Source organism: Amia ocellicauda, chromosome 10 (assembly GCF_036373705.1).
Source record: "Amia ocellicauda isolate fAmiCal2 chromosome 10, fAmiCal2.hap1, whole genome shotgun sequence".
NCBI classification, from domain to species: Eukaryota; Metazoa; Chordata; class Actinopteri; order Amiiformes; family Amiidae; genus Amia; species Amia ocellicauda.
In genome coordinates, this window is record NC_089859.1 from 34175192 (window position 1) to 34192297 (window position 17106).

Below are 17106 nucleotides of genomic sequence, written 5' to 3' on the forward strand. Positions count from 1 at the left end.
AGTCTCGACTATGTGTTTCTGTTTGAAAAATAGAACTTTACTTACAAACAATTGCTTTATCGTTAATTGCAGGCGAGAAATATAGGTTAATAAAAGGTCTACATTTGATTAATGCATATGGCTTAATAGGAAGACATTGTTAAGATTGTTGCCATAAAGACAATGCTGGAGTGTACCTGCATTTAATGAGTCTTATTGAATCTTCAAAGCATGCTTATTTGACTTGTTTTTGTGCAGAGCAAAAAAGGAATGCACTGGATGGCATACTAATTTTTCTTTTTTTCGAGATGTTATCTTCAGACAGACCACTTTTATAATTACACAAATATTGCATTTTTTTCTTTCATAGATTTTATTTTGGAAAGCAAATTAAGTTTTGTAAATGAAAAGGCATTGTCTTGAAACACAATGATGTGTCACAGATACTGATTTAAGAGTTCACATTTCAGCCATAGGTCTAGAATCATTACACCTGGGCACATGAGTGCAGCGTGTGCTTTATAGCCTATAGTTTGCTGGTTTGAATATGGGATTAGGCCACAAATCATTTCCAAAGCAAAGCACACCACTGCCTGTAAAACACTGTGGACAGGTGTGGTGAAGGCAGCTGTGGAATTCTCAGCTCACCACTCACCAGAAACCCTCAAGCTTGTGTTCCTGCCTTTAAGAACTATGCCATTTTCTCATCCAAGACTATACAACTGCAGTTTCAGCTTTGGAACATATGTATGTTTTCTGCATCTCATGCTTGTTCTGGGGTTGTAATAGTGGGTGAGTTTGTGGAGAATAATGCCCCGTTTATACTGGCCAATTGTAAGTTCATGCACTTCCACTGTGGCTCAGATGCACCTCCGCCTGTGCCCAAACTAATTTCAGCAGGCACCGTTTTGTGCATCGTTCCCATTGAGTCCCAAACAGGTCTAGGGGATGTACTGTTATGTCCCCTTTCGTAGCCAAACGCCAAGTCACTGGATTTTGAAATACATCATGCAAACATGAAAGACTAGGGTGACCATATGTCCTGGATTTAAATTAAATAGTCCGATGTCATGACAGTTCTCTCAAAAAAATTTTCCATTAACAACAGTGTTAGGCCAAGGTATTTTTTTAAAGAAAGTAAAGTAAGTTAGTTACAATCAGTTACCTACATAAAGGCTGCAACTGTATATTTCATACTGATATGCTAAGTGACTACACAAGACAGATTTACACAACACAAATGTGCACTTTATTTAGTAATGCAATGCAGTTTTATTCTCACAGAAAAATAATATGGGAAGTATCTGGGACAAAGTAATATTGTCAATGTTAATCAGCTCATGATAACACACATTATAATTTTTTTGTGAAGCGCTACTCAGATATGTGGAATTTAACACTTATTTTTCTAACAAATACCATCTTTTTAAGTAACTTGTTTTATACATAATTTTTTAATATGTCCCGGTTTCTACTTCTGGCCACCCTATGTAAGACTATCTATTAAAATCGCAAAAGCGTTTTAGTCCAAAGTTTATTGCACATATTTTAGGTATTTGGTAACACTTTATAGTAAGCTGCTGCTTATCAATATGTTATTAAATATTTATAAATGTCTAATAGATGATTAATAGATACTTTATAAAGAATTAATACTACATTACAAATTAGTTATAACTTGGTTGTAGGTTATTTTTTAATAAGAAATCATGATTAAAAACTGAAAAAAATATGAATTGGGAATGTGTCAAATCAGTAGTGAAAAGGGATACTTTGTAGCTACCTGTTACATGTTTATAATACATTATTCATGCTTTATAAAGTATCTATTAATCATGTAATAATCCAGTATCTATTAATCATGTAATAATCCAGTTTCCAATAATCCAATCCAGCCTCCAGTTTTTGAACACTAAATCCCAGAATTCTGAGTGTCCCAGAATGCACCTAAACATTGCCAGTGGAAATGGGGTATAAAATATAAAGATTTCTAGTATATTAAGCTACAACATACGTATATATACTTACTTAATCTACTTAGATATGTTGCTTGTATTTATTTTGTTTAGTTTTTTTTTTTTCTTTTTTTTTCACTAATCTGATTTGTCATTCTTTTAGGGATGGCCCAGATCTAAGCTCACCTCAGATTGGACAGTTCAGTGGGAATACAGCATTGGAATCAGTCTACAGCACATCAAATCAAATTCTTATCAAGTTTCACAGTGATTTCAGTGGCAGTGGATTCTTTGTACTGAGTTACCATGGTAAGGATTTTTTTTTTTTTAATTCATAGATAAATTAAATAATTTGGTGACTATCAGATGCTCTTAACATTTATATATAGTCTAGTTAATGGAAAAACAACTCTGAAGTTATTCCAATGAAATATTAACCATGTATTCACTTAAAGGGAATATGGGTGTAAACCAGCCTGCATGGTTAATTTAGTTGTATAGCCAGATTATTGTGGTCTTAATGCCAAAGGAGGGTTTAGCTTACATTTGTAGGATAATCTTGTATATGCCCTTTTATTATTGTGCTCAGTATTTTATTGTGATCTTATTACCCCATATGTGACATGATGGGTCTGATGTGCCTTGATCATGCTGATTCAATGCACCCACACACACACATATATACTCACCTAAAGGATTATTAGGAACACCTGTTCAGTTTCTCATTAATGCAATTATCTAACCAACCAATCACATGGCAGTTGCTTCAATGCATTTAGGGGTGTGGTCCTGGTCAAGACAATCTCCTGAACTCCAAACTGAATGTCTGAATGGGAAAGAAAGGTGATTTAAGCAATTTTGAGCGTGGCATGGTTGTTGGTGCCAGACGGGCCGGTCTGAGTATTTCACAATCTGCTCAGTTACTGGGATTTTCACGCACAACCATTTCTAGGGTTTACAAAGAATGGTGTGAAAAGGGAAAAACATCTAGTATGCGGCAGTCCTGTGGGCGAAAATGCCTTGTTGATGCTAGAGGTCAGAGGAGAATGGGCCGACTGATTCAAGCTGATAGAAGAGCAACTTTGACTGAAATAAGCACTCGTTACAACCGAGGTATGCAGCAAAGCATTTGTGAAGCCACAACACGTACAACCTTGAGGCGGATGGGCTACAACAGCAGAAGACCCCACCGGGTACCACTCATCTCCACTACAAATAGGAAAAAGAGGCTACAATTTGCACAAGCTCACCAAAATTGGACAGTTGAAGACTGGAAAAATGTTGCCTGGTCTGATGAGTCTCGATTTCTGTTGAGACATTCAGATGGTAGAGTCAGAATTTGGCGTAAACAGAATGAGAACATGGATCCATCATGCCTTGTTACCACTGTGCAGGCTGGTGGTGGTGGTGTAATGGTGTGGGGGATGTTTTCTTGGCACACTTTAGGCCCCTTAGTGCCAATTGGGCATCGTTTAAATACCTGAGCATTGTTTCTGACCATGTCCATCCCTTTATGACCACCATGTACCCATCCTCTGATGGCTACTTCCAGCAGGATAATGCACCATGTCACAAAGGTCGAATAATTTCAAATTGGTTTCTTGAACATGACAATGAATTCACTGTACTAAACTGGCCCCCACAGTCACCAGATCTCAACCCAATAGAGCATCTTTGGGATGTGGTGGAACGGGAGCTTTGTGCCCTGGATGTGCATCCCACAAATTTCCATCAACTGCAAGATGCTATCCTATCAATATGGGCCAACATTTCTAAAGAATGCTTTCAGCACCTTGTTGAATCAATGCCACGTAGAATTAAGGCAGTTCTGAAGGCGAAAGGGGGTCAAACACAGTATTAGTATGGTGTTCCTAATAATCCTTTAGGTGAGTGTATACCATCAACTTCATCATATATCGATCCACTGCTGGATGAAGGCCTCCCCAAAATGTTTCTACTTGCTTTGATCTACAGCTTCTCTTTTCCATGTCACACCTGCAAAGTTTATGCTGTCATCTTCCCATCTTCTAGGTCTTTTCCTGCTGTTGGGATCAAATAGCTTCCTTTGTCCATCCGTGATGTGTTCTTCTTGCAATGTGTCCAGCCCATTGCCATTTGAACATTTTCACTCTATCAATGATGTCACATATTTTGGTTTGTTCTCAGATCCATTTGTAAAATGTTTTACCTCTGCTTGTTATGCCAAGCATACATCATCCACAGTTTCGTTTTCATTGTTGCTTTAAGAACCAGGTTTCACAGTCATAAGTGAGCACTGGTAGTATTCATTCATCAAATAATTTTCTCTTCAGGCAAATGTGTAGATTTCCTTTCAAAGGTGTGCTGTTTCTTCCAAATGCAATCCATCCCATGTTTACTCTTCTTTGCATAGTATCTCCATCTGCACTGATTTGTTGTCCAAGGTAGACATAACTTTTGTCTTCTTATATATAAGGAACAGAAAAACTCACAAGGAATATGTTTAACTTTTTCATAATGGTTAATCACATATTTGAATGTCTAAAGGATTGTTTAGATGCCAGCCTTGTATGGAAGAAGCGTATGCTGGTTGTGTGGACGCTTTTGCTGTCAATGTAGTATACACAGAGGTTGGTTGCAAAAGTCAGTGACAACCTACCTAATGTATCCCAATTTGAATAACAATTCAGTTATTATGTCCGTTTGTTAGTTGTCTTGTTTTCATTTTGTGGTTTGTCAATTCGTATTCATTGTGTTTATTTTAACTTCACAGACTAAAGTTGATTATTCATGACATCATGACAAAAAGGTTGTCCTTTCTATTCTGCTTCTCTTATTCTTTTTGTACATCTTGTTTTTCTTCAACTTCTGTTCTTCTTAATTTAGAAATACATTTTAAAATAAGAACATACAAATGTATAAATCACCTATGTTCTCTCTTCTATTTTCTAGTAGTTACTGAACTATGTATCAAGCGTGAACAATAAACAATAGTCATTTATCAGCACAGTGCTTCTGTTGAAGGCTGAGAACCTCTGTAATCATAGTCTCTTTCTCTTCATGCAACTTCCTTTTCCTGTAAAGCAGTGGCAAACATTTATTCATAAAACATCAATCTTACATTTGCAGTCTTTGGACAATACATTTTACCTGTCAGTAGTATAACTGCCATGCATTTCATATTTCAAACAACATTCTGATCTTAAAGGCTCAACTGCTGCTCAGCTTTTTTCTTTTATTTCCTTTATTTCTGTCTCCAGGTGGAGATAATAAAATGTATTCTTGTTTGTACAGACACAATGAATATGTACTATGGTATTTTACTTGTAATAGAAATATATGGTTAGTGTTAGGGATAGGGATGGGCAATTAATATAATGCCTTACTATAGCTCAATGACCATTATTGGAGACTACCAATAGGAGTTAAGATCCTACAGTTAGTATTTATACTAGTAGAGACAGAAAGGCACAATGAATAAAACATCTACACTCTTTTACTTTTTTTTTTCATTTTGTCAGCTGAATTCCTCCATCATCAAAAAGCTATTATACTTCAGTGAATTAATGATAATTTATTATGCTTTGTAGGTGGCGATTGTTGTCATAAATCATATACAGGATTTCTATCTCAACCCATAATCCCAGAAGCCATTTTCTAACTTGCCTTGAACATTGATAATAATAAACTGGTGTGCTGAGTGTGAGACACTGATTTAATTTAAATTCTAAATCATAATTGTTAATCAGCAAGATTGTGCAAACAATGATTTAGGCCTAAACTAGGGCTGTGCGATATGACGATATATATCGTGTGATGATTTAAAAAAAAAAAAGTCTATCGTTTCATATTATGCTCTATCATGTATATCGTTGTGTCGCAAATCCCACTCTTTACAGCAGTAATTTTGTCATTTGGACAACAATTTGTGTTCTCCCCGGTTCTTCCACATGTGCTGGATGCAGGCAAGAAATTTGCATTCAGACACAGAAACAGACATGGAGGAGAGTGAACTTGACACAGAATAACCACAATAACCAAAAGATACTTTAAAGCACAAGCACACACGTTCCGCCCCGCTCTTGTCAACGGGCTAAACTCGATCTGCAAGCACCCCCGAAAATACACGATCGCACCCCCAACCCCCGCTAATTTAGATGTATATAATTTGTATAAAATTAAAGAATAATAAAGTTTGTTTGCATTTTAATAAATTTTAAGAAAGTTTAATTTTCTTTTATATAAGATGGTGAAGTAGTACAACAGTTATTATTATTATTATTATTATTATTATTATTATTATTATTATAACTACTTTGTATTAACACGTGCTGTACCGGTAAATAGAATCGAAATGCGACAGTCAGAGAAGAAATGTCCCTGTCGAGCAGATGTTAAATGCGCCACTATAAACCCGGATGTGGTAAATCTACCTGAATCTATACCATTTTACAGCGCATGTGTTGCATGATTACTATTACACACATAATAGTAATCACACAACACTTGTGCTGTAATGTGTTGCATTCTGCATGTATTTACCATTACAGCCTGCATGTGATCATTCTTAGTTTTGATTAATGATTAATTATTTTGTAGCTTGATTGGATAAAAACAAGAAATATCGATATATATCGTGCATCGCGCAAACTTCTAAAAATATTGAGATATTATTTTTAAGTCATATCGCCCAGCCCTAGCCTAAACCAAGTAAAAACTCTGACTAACCTATACCATGTTATGTTTTGGTTTGTTTTAACAAATAGAAAATGTTTTCTGACATAAAGTGAAACCGCAGTACAGTATAGGCTTGTACTTTGTAATCAATGACTAGATTTTAAGTTTTGATGTGGTCTGACTGTTTTGTGAAGAGTAGTGTATCCATTGACCATTGACATTTTCAGTTCGAGAAATGTTTTGTTCTTGCTTATCTCCTTCTTAATCAATCCAGTAACCAGATTGTTGATTTAGTGCTAACAACTTATAATAAACTTCAAATGAATTAAAGGTTTGAAGTACTAACAGGCTTAGCCCATGTTTAACAATTCAATTAACATCAAAATAACTGTCATAGCAATTAAAACTGAAATTCATTACATTAACGTCAACTCTGCCAACGTGAAAAAAGACAGTGATATAGCAAGCATATTTAAACAAACACTGTGCATATTTTAAGGCTGTATTAGTGCAGGCTATGAATTTGTATCAGTTCAGCCATTAGATTGATGTGAAAAAATCATAAACGTATTATTTAATTGTTTCTGTGAATAAATTGTAAATGGAAGCTGAAGTCTCTTGGATTTCAGTTTGAAAATTTTATTTTCTGGAAGTATGAAGTGTGTTTTCTACAGTTAGTATATACTCACAGCATGGGATTTCCACAAGGTACATGGTTAATTCTAAACATAATAAATATATTAAAGAATTAATGAATTAGTCAAGTTTTTTGAATTAATGAAAGAGCTATTTAATCATTTGCCTTTTGTTTGTCTTTTGAATAAATTTGAGTGTAATTGACAGTTTAAGGTATGATTTTATTTTAATATATTTGATAATGCTTTTTTATAATTTATTTTATTAAGCATAACATTTTGAATTTTATGTGTGTATTAATGTCTTTTTTCATTCTTTTTCTGTAGCATATCAACTGAGAGTTTGTCAGCCACCTCCTGCTACTGCAAATGCAGAAGTACTCACAGACGATGACGAATTTGAAATAGGTAAATTTTGTTTTGTATTTTGAATCCCATTTTGATTTAGAAAATACATGATGTGCTTTTCATTAAGGTTTGCCCATAAAGAAAATGCTGGAACAGATTTGTTCTCTTTTTTCTTGGAAAGAAAATGCTATGCTAAATGCTATTAATATTTTCTAGCTTTTGTTTTCATTTTTAAGAGTGACAGTTTTCACATACTTTGTTCTAAATCATTAATGAAATTGTATTCTTCTCCTTTATATTTTGCTTAAAAAACATATCTGATGTATCATTGCTTTCAAGTCTGATATTTAGGAAAATATAAAGAGTAGACTATGGGCAGGATTAAATCAAAAATGTTCGCACTGCAAGACGCTTGCAGAAGCATTAGCGGTATGTCTGCGAATGGAAATCACGCTGCTATTGCAGTATTAAATTTAGCCCGATTTGCACCACAAAATGACCTTCTCGCACAACGCGAGAGAATAAAAAAAGATTCCCTAAAGTGACACAACTTTTCATGTTTCATGTTTTTTCACTTGTTTGTTTAATCAAATGTATGACCACACTACTGAATTAATTATGTATGTACTGAAAAATGTTTGTTTAGTTTTTTCTAGTCAATGCAGAAAAAAGCAATACCCATTATTGTTTTGTTTTTTCCTCTCTAGAATGATTTTTCACTTCTTTGCCTCTCCCATACAGTCTTAAATGGTTTCCTTAACTCTGAAACTATATTCATTTTGATTGCAGCTTGTAATTATGGTCAATGTTCAACTGAAAACTGAACCTTTTGATTTGTATCAGTCGCCGATATATGTGTGCAAGTGTTCTGGACTGCTTAATTAGCTAATAGCATAATTAAAGCAAGTTATCTGGTGATGTACTTTAACTAAATGGCTAGCTCTAATTATCCAACAGGAGATATAATAAGATACCAGTGTCTGCCAGGATTTACACTGGTTGGGAATGACATTCTCACATGCCGGCTTGGTGAGCGTTTACAGATGGATGGTGCACCACCAACATGTCAGGGTAAGTACTGATATTAAGTCAAATGTTTATTATCTTATGTATATTATTAATATGACATAATCTCTATCTCTTCCTCTACCACTCCCGTTTTATTAGGACTTTAATTGCCTGTATAATTCTTGTACTTTCTACTTTCTTGTAGAATTTGGTGCACCCTAACAGGTTTAAACATCTGCTGTGGTCAGTCTTCTGTAGTTCAGTATACTCACGGTATATCACACAGTTGTAGTATATTACAAAATTACAGTGGATTAAAATACTAACAATACTTTAAAAAGCTGGGTACAGGGGAATGAACTTACTTAATTTAAAATAATGGTGCTGGTTATTGAGATTTCAATTTAATATACATTTATAGAAAGAACAAAACTAAAATGACCAAGGGTCCATTGACTGATTATGATGTTTGATGTTTGATGTACTGACTCCAACACAATTGTTTGTTGACATTGTGAAGGATATATGGTAAGTATGGTTAGCTTTTAAATGACTGACTGATTGACTAAGATATAGTGTCAACAGCATATATATTTTAACAGTCTTAAATAGTACTCAGAGCAAAGTTTATTTTTGTTGGTTTGTCTCTGTATAATAATCTGTATTTTGTTTTCTTTTTTCAGTGCAGTGCCCAGCCAATGATATGAGATTTGATTCCACTGGAGTTATTCTTAGCCCTGGTTACCCTGACAGTTACCCTAACCTTCAGATGTGTGCTTGGAGTATCACTGTGGAAAAAGGATACAACATCACTCTGTACTTCGAGTTCTTCCAGACAGAAAGAGAATTTGATATTCTTGAAGTTTTTGATGGTAGTTTTTGATCTTCTTTTTTCCCATACTGTATTTGTTTTGACCAATAATACAATAAAGCCTCCCATACCTCTCTCAAGGCGGCAAAAAAAGGCATTCTCAAATTAAGAAAGTAGAATTCAGAAACACTAATACTGAAGACCAATCCAAATGATATATAGGTAGAATGTTTGTATCAAAATTTGATTTAAAAAGCTGAGGTGTCATATGTGCATCATAATTATACTGACACTTACATGTACAAATAATTATAAACACACACACACACACATACACCGATCAGCCATAACATTATGACCACTGACAGGTGAAGTGAATAACACTGATAATCTTGTTATCATGGCACCTGTCAGTGGGTGGGATATATTAGGCAGCAAGTGAACATTTTGTCCTCAAAGTTGATGTGTTAGAAGCAGGAAAAAGCAGGAGCTGAGTGACTTTGACAAGGGCCAAATTGTGATGGCTAGATGACTGGGTCAGAGCATCTTCAAAACTGCAGCTCTTGTGGGGTGTTCCCGGTCTGCAGTGGTCAGTACCTATCAAAAGTGGTCCAAGGAAGGAAAAGCGGTGAATCGGCGACAGGGTCATGGGCAGCCAAGGCTCATTGATGCACGTGGGGAGCGAAGGCTGGCCCGTGTGGTCCGATCCAACAGACGAGCTACTGTAGCTCAAATTGCTGAAAAAGTTAATGCTGGTTCTGATAGAAAGGTGTCAGAATACACAGTGCATCGCAGTTTGTTGTGCATGGGGCTGCGTAGCCGCAGATCAGTCAGGGTGCCCATGCTGACCCCTGTCCACTGCTGAAAGCGCCTACAATGGGCACGTGAGCATCAGAACTGGACCACGGAACAATGGAAGAAGGTGGCCTGGTCTGATGAATCAGGAGTTCAAGGTGTTGACTTGGCCTCCGAATTCCCCAGATATCAATCCAATCGAGCTTCTGTGGGATGTGCTGGACAAACAAGTCCGATCCACGGAGGCCCCAACTCGCAACTTACAGGACTTAAAGGATCTGCTGCTAACGTCTTGGTGCCAGATACCACAGCACACCCTCAGAGGTCTAGTGGAGTCCATGTCTCGACGGGTCAGGGCTGTTTTGGCAGCAAAAAGGGGACATACACAATATTAGGCAGGTGGTCATAATGTTATGGCTGATCAGTGTATATATATATATATATATATATATATATATATATTAGCTTGGTTAAACATATATTTTAGTGCATAACAGGATACAAAATAAATAACAATAGTACACATTTCATTAACTGGACAAGTCAACTGGTTAAACAACAATTTTATCCTTTGTCACAGCTAAAAGTTAAATTCACATTTAAACCCAGTTTCTGACAGTAGACAATATCAGTAGTTGTGCAAGACTGAACTGGAGGGCTGCCAAACACATTTAAATAAACCGTCCCATATTTTATTATTTATAACTTAATTTGCATTTAAAAGGAGGATTTCTCTCTGTAAAAAAAAGACACACATGTAAACCCAAACCGCTGACAGGTGTCACCAAAATAGCATGGCATAAAAAAAGAAAAAATATATATCTATTTTGTTGTAACTCAGTTAGTTCGTCTCTGTCCCATTTCTGTGTCCCGTATTATGACACATTTTTCAAGTTAAGAAGACACCAGAATAAGCATTCTAATTTAACTTAATTAATGTTAAATACAATTATATCATGACAAAATTCTGAAATCCTTTATTAAAAAAAAAAAAATCAGTGCATAACTTACAAATATTCATATCTTCTCAAATACTGAATTTTATTTATTACATTTTCCTTACAGGAAATAAGGCTTTTTATAATGGAGATATTCTCCCCCGATGATTTAGTTGTGCCATATATTTTAATGCAACCTCTGGCAGCTACCTTTTTTATTTTTTTAATGCCAATTATTTTTTATTTTTTCCCCTAAAGTTTTGGAATTGCCAGTTGTGCTAATGCATCTCAGATGGTTGCTACATCCCCCACCACTACATTTGGAGAGGCTGACGATATACAAGAGGTTCAGTACCGACTGGAGGAGAGAAGTCTGGGTTGCCAGCAGGGGCTGCTTGTTAGCGACAAGGCGAGAAAGCTGATAGCTGATTTAACTCTCTCTAGCCCAGGTGGTGTTAGAACACTCTTGGTCAAAATCGGCAAATGACATGAGTTGGGATCGAACCAGCGAACCACAGCTCATTAGACTGAGTGTGCACTTTTACCAACTGAGCCACTCAGGAGGGCACATCTACAATTTTAATTGCCAATCATCTTGGTCAGTGTCATCCTATGCTCATCCTTGAAAACACCATCCAAATAATGAATTACTAGTTTTGTGCAGCACTATGGGGAAATATTAATCTATGAAGGAATAACTCTGCCAAAACCTGGAATGTGAATTTAAATCCACAGCAATTCTCAGTTAACCTCTAGTTTCTCTTACCTTGTTCAATTCATTCATTTTTTGTGTCTATTTAGGGCCAAACATTCACAGTCCAACACTGGCTACACTAAGTGGAGATTTCGCTACTCCTTTTAACATTACCACTACTGGGCACCAACTATTTATCCGCTGGTCAGCAGACCATGGGACAAACAAGAAGGGGTTCCGTATCAGATATGTTGGTGAGTATCAAAGTATGTATCCATTTAACTATATTTTTAATTGCACTTGATTTTCTTTTGACGTCAACTGGCATGCCGAGATAATGTAGCTCATGAGACTGTTTATCGAAATGCAAGATAAGCTAAGCATGACTCAAAGAACATTTGCATGGACCATTGTACTTGCTGAATGCAGTTATACTGTTTCCTAACTCCAGTCCTGGGAGATCACTGCAGGTCCAGATTTTGTTTCAGGACCTTATAATACATTATACAATCTTCAGTGCTTTACATTGCTTTAAAATATGCCGGCGATATTTTGAACCTTGACAGTGACAAAAATTTGTCTTGTTGTTTGACCTTTTTGAGTTTTTTTTTTTTTTTTAATGTTTATTTTTTTACATTAAAATATTGAATTGTCATTGTAGTATAATAAACAAATACAAATCAGCACAAATATTTGTGTGTGGAAACTGCAATAGCCCAATATGGTGGTTGATCTCCAGGAATAGGATTGTGAAACACTGCTGTTCAAGTACAAGAAGTCTGTTTTCCAAGTAGTGTATTGTGTTCACATTATAATACCATTTAAATATATAGATAGCTAAATAGATTGAATAGTGTTGTCCTAAAGAATAGCAGGACCTTTTATTCCAGACTGACATCAAGGACAAGGGCGTTTTTAGAGAAATATTATTTATAGAAGAAAGAGATCCAGTGGTACTTATTTTGTGACAGTAAGGCTGAAAATCTAATTCTCAGAGAGAGAAAAGAAAGCCAAATGCCTTCAGTCACAAACTGGATGTTCTTCGAGAATACAAATACAGAGAAATTGTTTGGAGACAAAAAGTTAATGCTTAAAACAGAGAAAATCTATTTGGGCAGTGGTAGCAGAACATGTCAGTGCTGTTTTAATTCTAAAACCATGACGTGTATCTTGTAAAGAGGAGGCAAGACAGAAAAACTTAAACTTAAAAAGGTAACATGTCTGTTAATGTGGTGGCAATTTTGACTCATGCAACACATGTATATGTGAAAGTCAGTTAATACACAAAAAAGACCATGGCATGAAACAAGCACACCAAGAATACTGATTTTGAACACAACAGAAATTTTGCTGAACATATTATCATTGAGGAACCTGTTATTGCAGCAGATGAGTATTTGGGTACTGTTCTTGTTAAATCCAATTTACTGCTATCAAGTTTTATAATTCATGGAGCTATCAAGATAACAACACAACAATGACAGTAAACTCTATTTATGAATTTAAAATAAATAAATAAATAAATAGATAAATAAATAAAGAAAGAAAGAATTAATGAATGAGGCCAACTATGAGAAAACGGCCTTCATGTAAAGGTCAGATTATTTTTCTGTGTCTATATATGTGTATATTTAGGGAAAGCCAGAGAGATCTGGTGAATCTTCAGTTTAACTATAACAAAGGAGAGGGTTAGGGTTTCTCTAACAGTACCTGCAAAGAGTTTGAGAGTGAAGATATGATACAGCTCTGGGAATCTTCACAAAATGCAACCCAGATCTGTTTGGTGAATGACTTTGTAGCAGACCAAAAATCTGAGAATCTCTGACAAACAAACTAAAAGCATCACCAGAATAGTGATTTTATCAAGATAACGTTAGTTTATTTATTTCTTTTGTGCAGCCTGATGGATAGCTAATGTAGACCTGTCAGTTTTGAAGTGCTGTGTTTGTGCCCACTTGGTATTCTGGCTTCTGTAACTTATACCAGCTGGAGCATATTGATAGAGCACAAAGAGAGTCCGGTAAATAGAGCATTGCAGTAGTCCACAGGGTGAGGGATGAAGGCATGACAGAGAATCTCAGCATCTGTAAGGGAGATATGAGCGAACCTTTGCAATGTAGGAGGAACATGTGAAGTGAATTAGCTGAAACAGATGGTAACAGAAGACAGTTTGCAAAGTGTGCAAAATGTTTCAGTGGTTGTGGTTTGCAGCCTGTCCTGGTATTCAGTTTAAAGAGACTTTCTGGACATCTATGGTTCTGTATATTCTTAGCCTATAGAGGTTCCAGAGGTAACAGAAGGATAATTATCACTAATTTTAAAATGCATCTGTTGTAATCACTAATACTGTTATTTGCATATATTTAATGAAGATGAACGTAGCATAAACCCATGAATGTATATTAGATTATGGCAGCTGACTAGTGGTACATCATAACTAATTTGAATCTGTGTAGAGATAAATTGCATGTGTCAAACTAGGTAGGGGCTCATCCAGGTGTGTCGAACTAGATACACTATTGTAACCAGGAGAAAAAAGGCTTTGCAGGGCAGGTATCATATAGCTCCCCCCAAAAGCGATTTAGTGCTTCACTGCAAATGTAGTGCTGTGGCTCAGCCAAGATATAGACTGAAGGGATTCTACGAGGTCATATTCAGTCATGTGTTATTTAATCTGGCTGGCAAAGACCTTCTCAGCACCTTAGCGAGAAAAGCAAGACTAGACATGGGTGGATGATTGGAGAGAACATTGGGGTCAAGTGTAGACTTTTTGAGTACAAGAGCTTAGGTGGTATTTGAGACCAGGAGGAATCATGCTTACAATGTGAGTTAAATATGGTGCAAATTCAACTTCACTCTTTTGTACTAAACTGATGGGCCACAGATCAAAAGAGCAGCTTGAAGATTTGAACTTTAGAGTCAGGTTGAGGACATGGCTAGAATTTATTAATGATGAACCCAGAGGCAGAAATGCATGCAGGCCACAGGTAGAATTGGTACTGGAGTAGAACATAGAGAGACTGCACATCTGAGGGTTGGATTTTATCCTGAAAGAAAGAATAGGAAACATGACAGGGGAGGAATGTTTGTGGGTCTTTGTACCGCTCAAAGGCATAAAGGATCTAGTCAAGATCTCCCTTGGGTTATTCTGGCAGTTTGCTATGATGTTAGAGTAATATTTCATACTGGCAGCAGTGAAGGTCCACTGATAGAGGCTGATGTGTTTGGCATTGCAGCTTTACACCATCAGAACAGGTCAGAAGGTCTTCAGAGAAGGAAGAAGTGACCTGATAAGATGTTACAGATGGGGTAAATTTGCTTTTTGGATAGTATGAGACCCATAATTGGAAGCAGGAAATAGTTGCCCTCCCTTATTATTGCTGCTTTTTACAGGACCCAGGAGGTCTAAAAAAGTATGTATAAAAAAGGAAAGAAAGAAGAAAGAAGCAGTTACAATCAGGACATAGACCATTCTGTCTGATCTCTAACTTTGGAAAATTAAGGTACTGATTTTAAATGCAGTGTTAAAAAGAATCTGACTTCTGATTATTTATGTTTGCGTATTCCTTTTTCTTTTAAGTAAACAATCTTTTATAATTTATTTTTTAGGTACCTAGCTTTTTGGTTGGAAGGCTTAAGTGGTAGACAAATTCAAGGATTAAATGAGACACTTGAGTTTTATTTTATGCTTTCACAGAGTGTGAAAATGTTTTTCTTTTTTTTTACGGCATTCGGACCTCTCAATTTATCTTCAGGCGATCCTTGGATAGATAGCATAAAAATATGCCTCTTTATAGAGAAAGTCTAGTAGTGCTCCTGTAGTGCTCCTGACACATTTAATAAAGGAAATAAACATATTTTACAGGATGCTAATGTATGACTATGAAAACCTACACAGTTCATTTTTTTCAGAAACTCATAATGTCATCTTACAACTTCTAGATATTAATTTATTATAAATTCCAACAGCAAGTTCTAGATATGCATTTATAACTATGTTTTGTTACTGTTAAACATCTGCAAGGTTGACTTTTCTCAGAGATAATATTTGTTTGTTTTATGAGAATCTGTGCAGACAATGCACAAAGAACTGTTTAACAATGCTTTGGTTGTTGTGTGATAGAAGACAGTACTACACCACAAGAACACCAGGATAACATTAATATATATATATATATATATATATATATATATATATATATATATATATATATATATATACATATACATACATATACATATATATATATACATATACATACATATACATACATATACATATACATATACATATATATATATATATACATATATATATATACATATACATATATATATATACATATATATATATACATATATATATATATATATATATATATATATATATATATATATCTGCTGAGGAAATTAGCAACCTGTGTTTAATCAGACACTATATATTGTATAGATATGTGTATATGGAGAGTACTAATGAGTCAGTACACATAAAGCGCATTAACACTGCCTTTTCTGATCCAGATCAAATCCATCGGTAAGCATTTGATCCTGGCAGAGTAAACGCTTTGACCGGCTCAAGTTCCGGTATGCACTGCAATGGCGTGTGTTTTAGAGGCAGGGGGCAAACAAACAGCCTTCAAATCAGTGGAGCAGATAGGAGAACACGTCCCTACTGCCCATATTTAAATAAAATATTGTTAAAACTATAACTAAATGGCTTTTTATTTTATGTTATCAAAAATATAGTATTTTTATTTTCAATGCTTCGGTTGTGAATAAATATGCAAGTGTGTTGGTTTTACTTGTTATAATAATTTGTAATGGGATAAATAAAATAATGGGCAGCCGCCCAGGGCGACATCTTACCAGGGGCGGCACAGGGTGCCCGCACAAAAAAAAAAAAAAAAAAAAAGAATGGTGACATTTGCGCGATCGGTTTTCTATGTGGGACTGTGGCTCAATTAACCGTGTCGGAGTGGCTGCCCTGATTCTGATTTGTGAGCTTGGCAGGCTACTGCCTAGGGAGCTCTCCCACTCAGAAGAATGGGGCGGGGAGGGGGCGGGGGTAGGTTGACCTCAGGTCTCCCCACTGTAAGCCCAAGGTAGGGGTTGCGGGGGAATCTATCAAATAGCGCACCTCTAAATTTGTACAGTACTAATGCAATTAGTAAAATCAGTCACACTACGAAATGCTACCAAATAAACCACAATTCATTCATAATACTGTAAATATATAGTTTCACAGACATATTTTTTTTTTTCTGGTTTGTGCGAAATAAGTGTAATA

At 35.7% G+C, this 17106-nt stretch overlaps 1 protein-coding gene across 1 annotated transcript in view; it reads left to right on the forward strand.

The window, feature by feature from the left end:
• The window catches only part of csmd3b (CUB and Sushi multiple domains 3b), a 286431-nt gene that overhangs the window by 201107 nt on the left and 68218 nt on the right, over nt 1-17106 (forward strand). The window contains exons 40-44 of the mRNA XM_066714578.1: nt 2098-2243; nt 7553-7633; nt 8531-8644; nt 9265-9453; nt 11927-12073. Of these exons, the coding sequence (XP_066570675.1) occupies nt 2098-2243; nt 7553-7633; nt 8531-8644; nt 9265-9453; nt 11927-12073 (677 nt within the window). The remainder of the gene's footprint in view (nt 1-2097; nt 2244-7552; nt 7634-8530; nt 8645-9264; nt 9454-11926; nt 12074-17106) is intronic.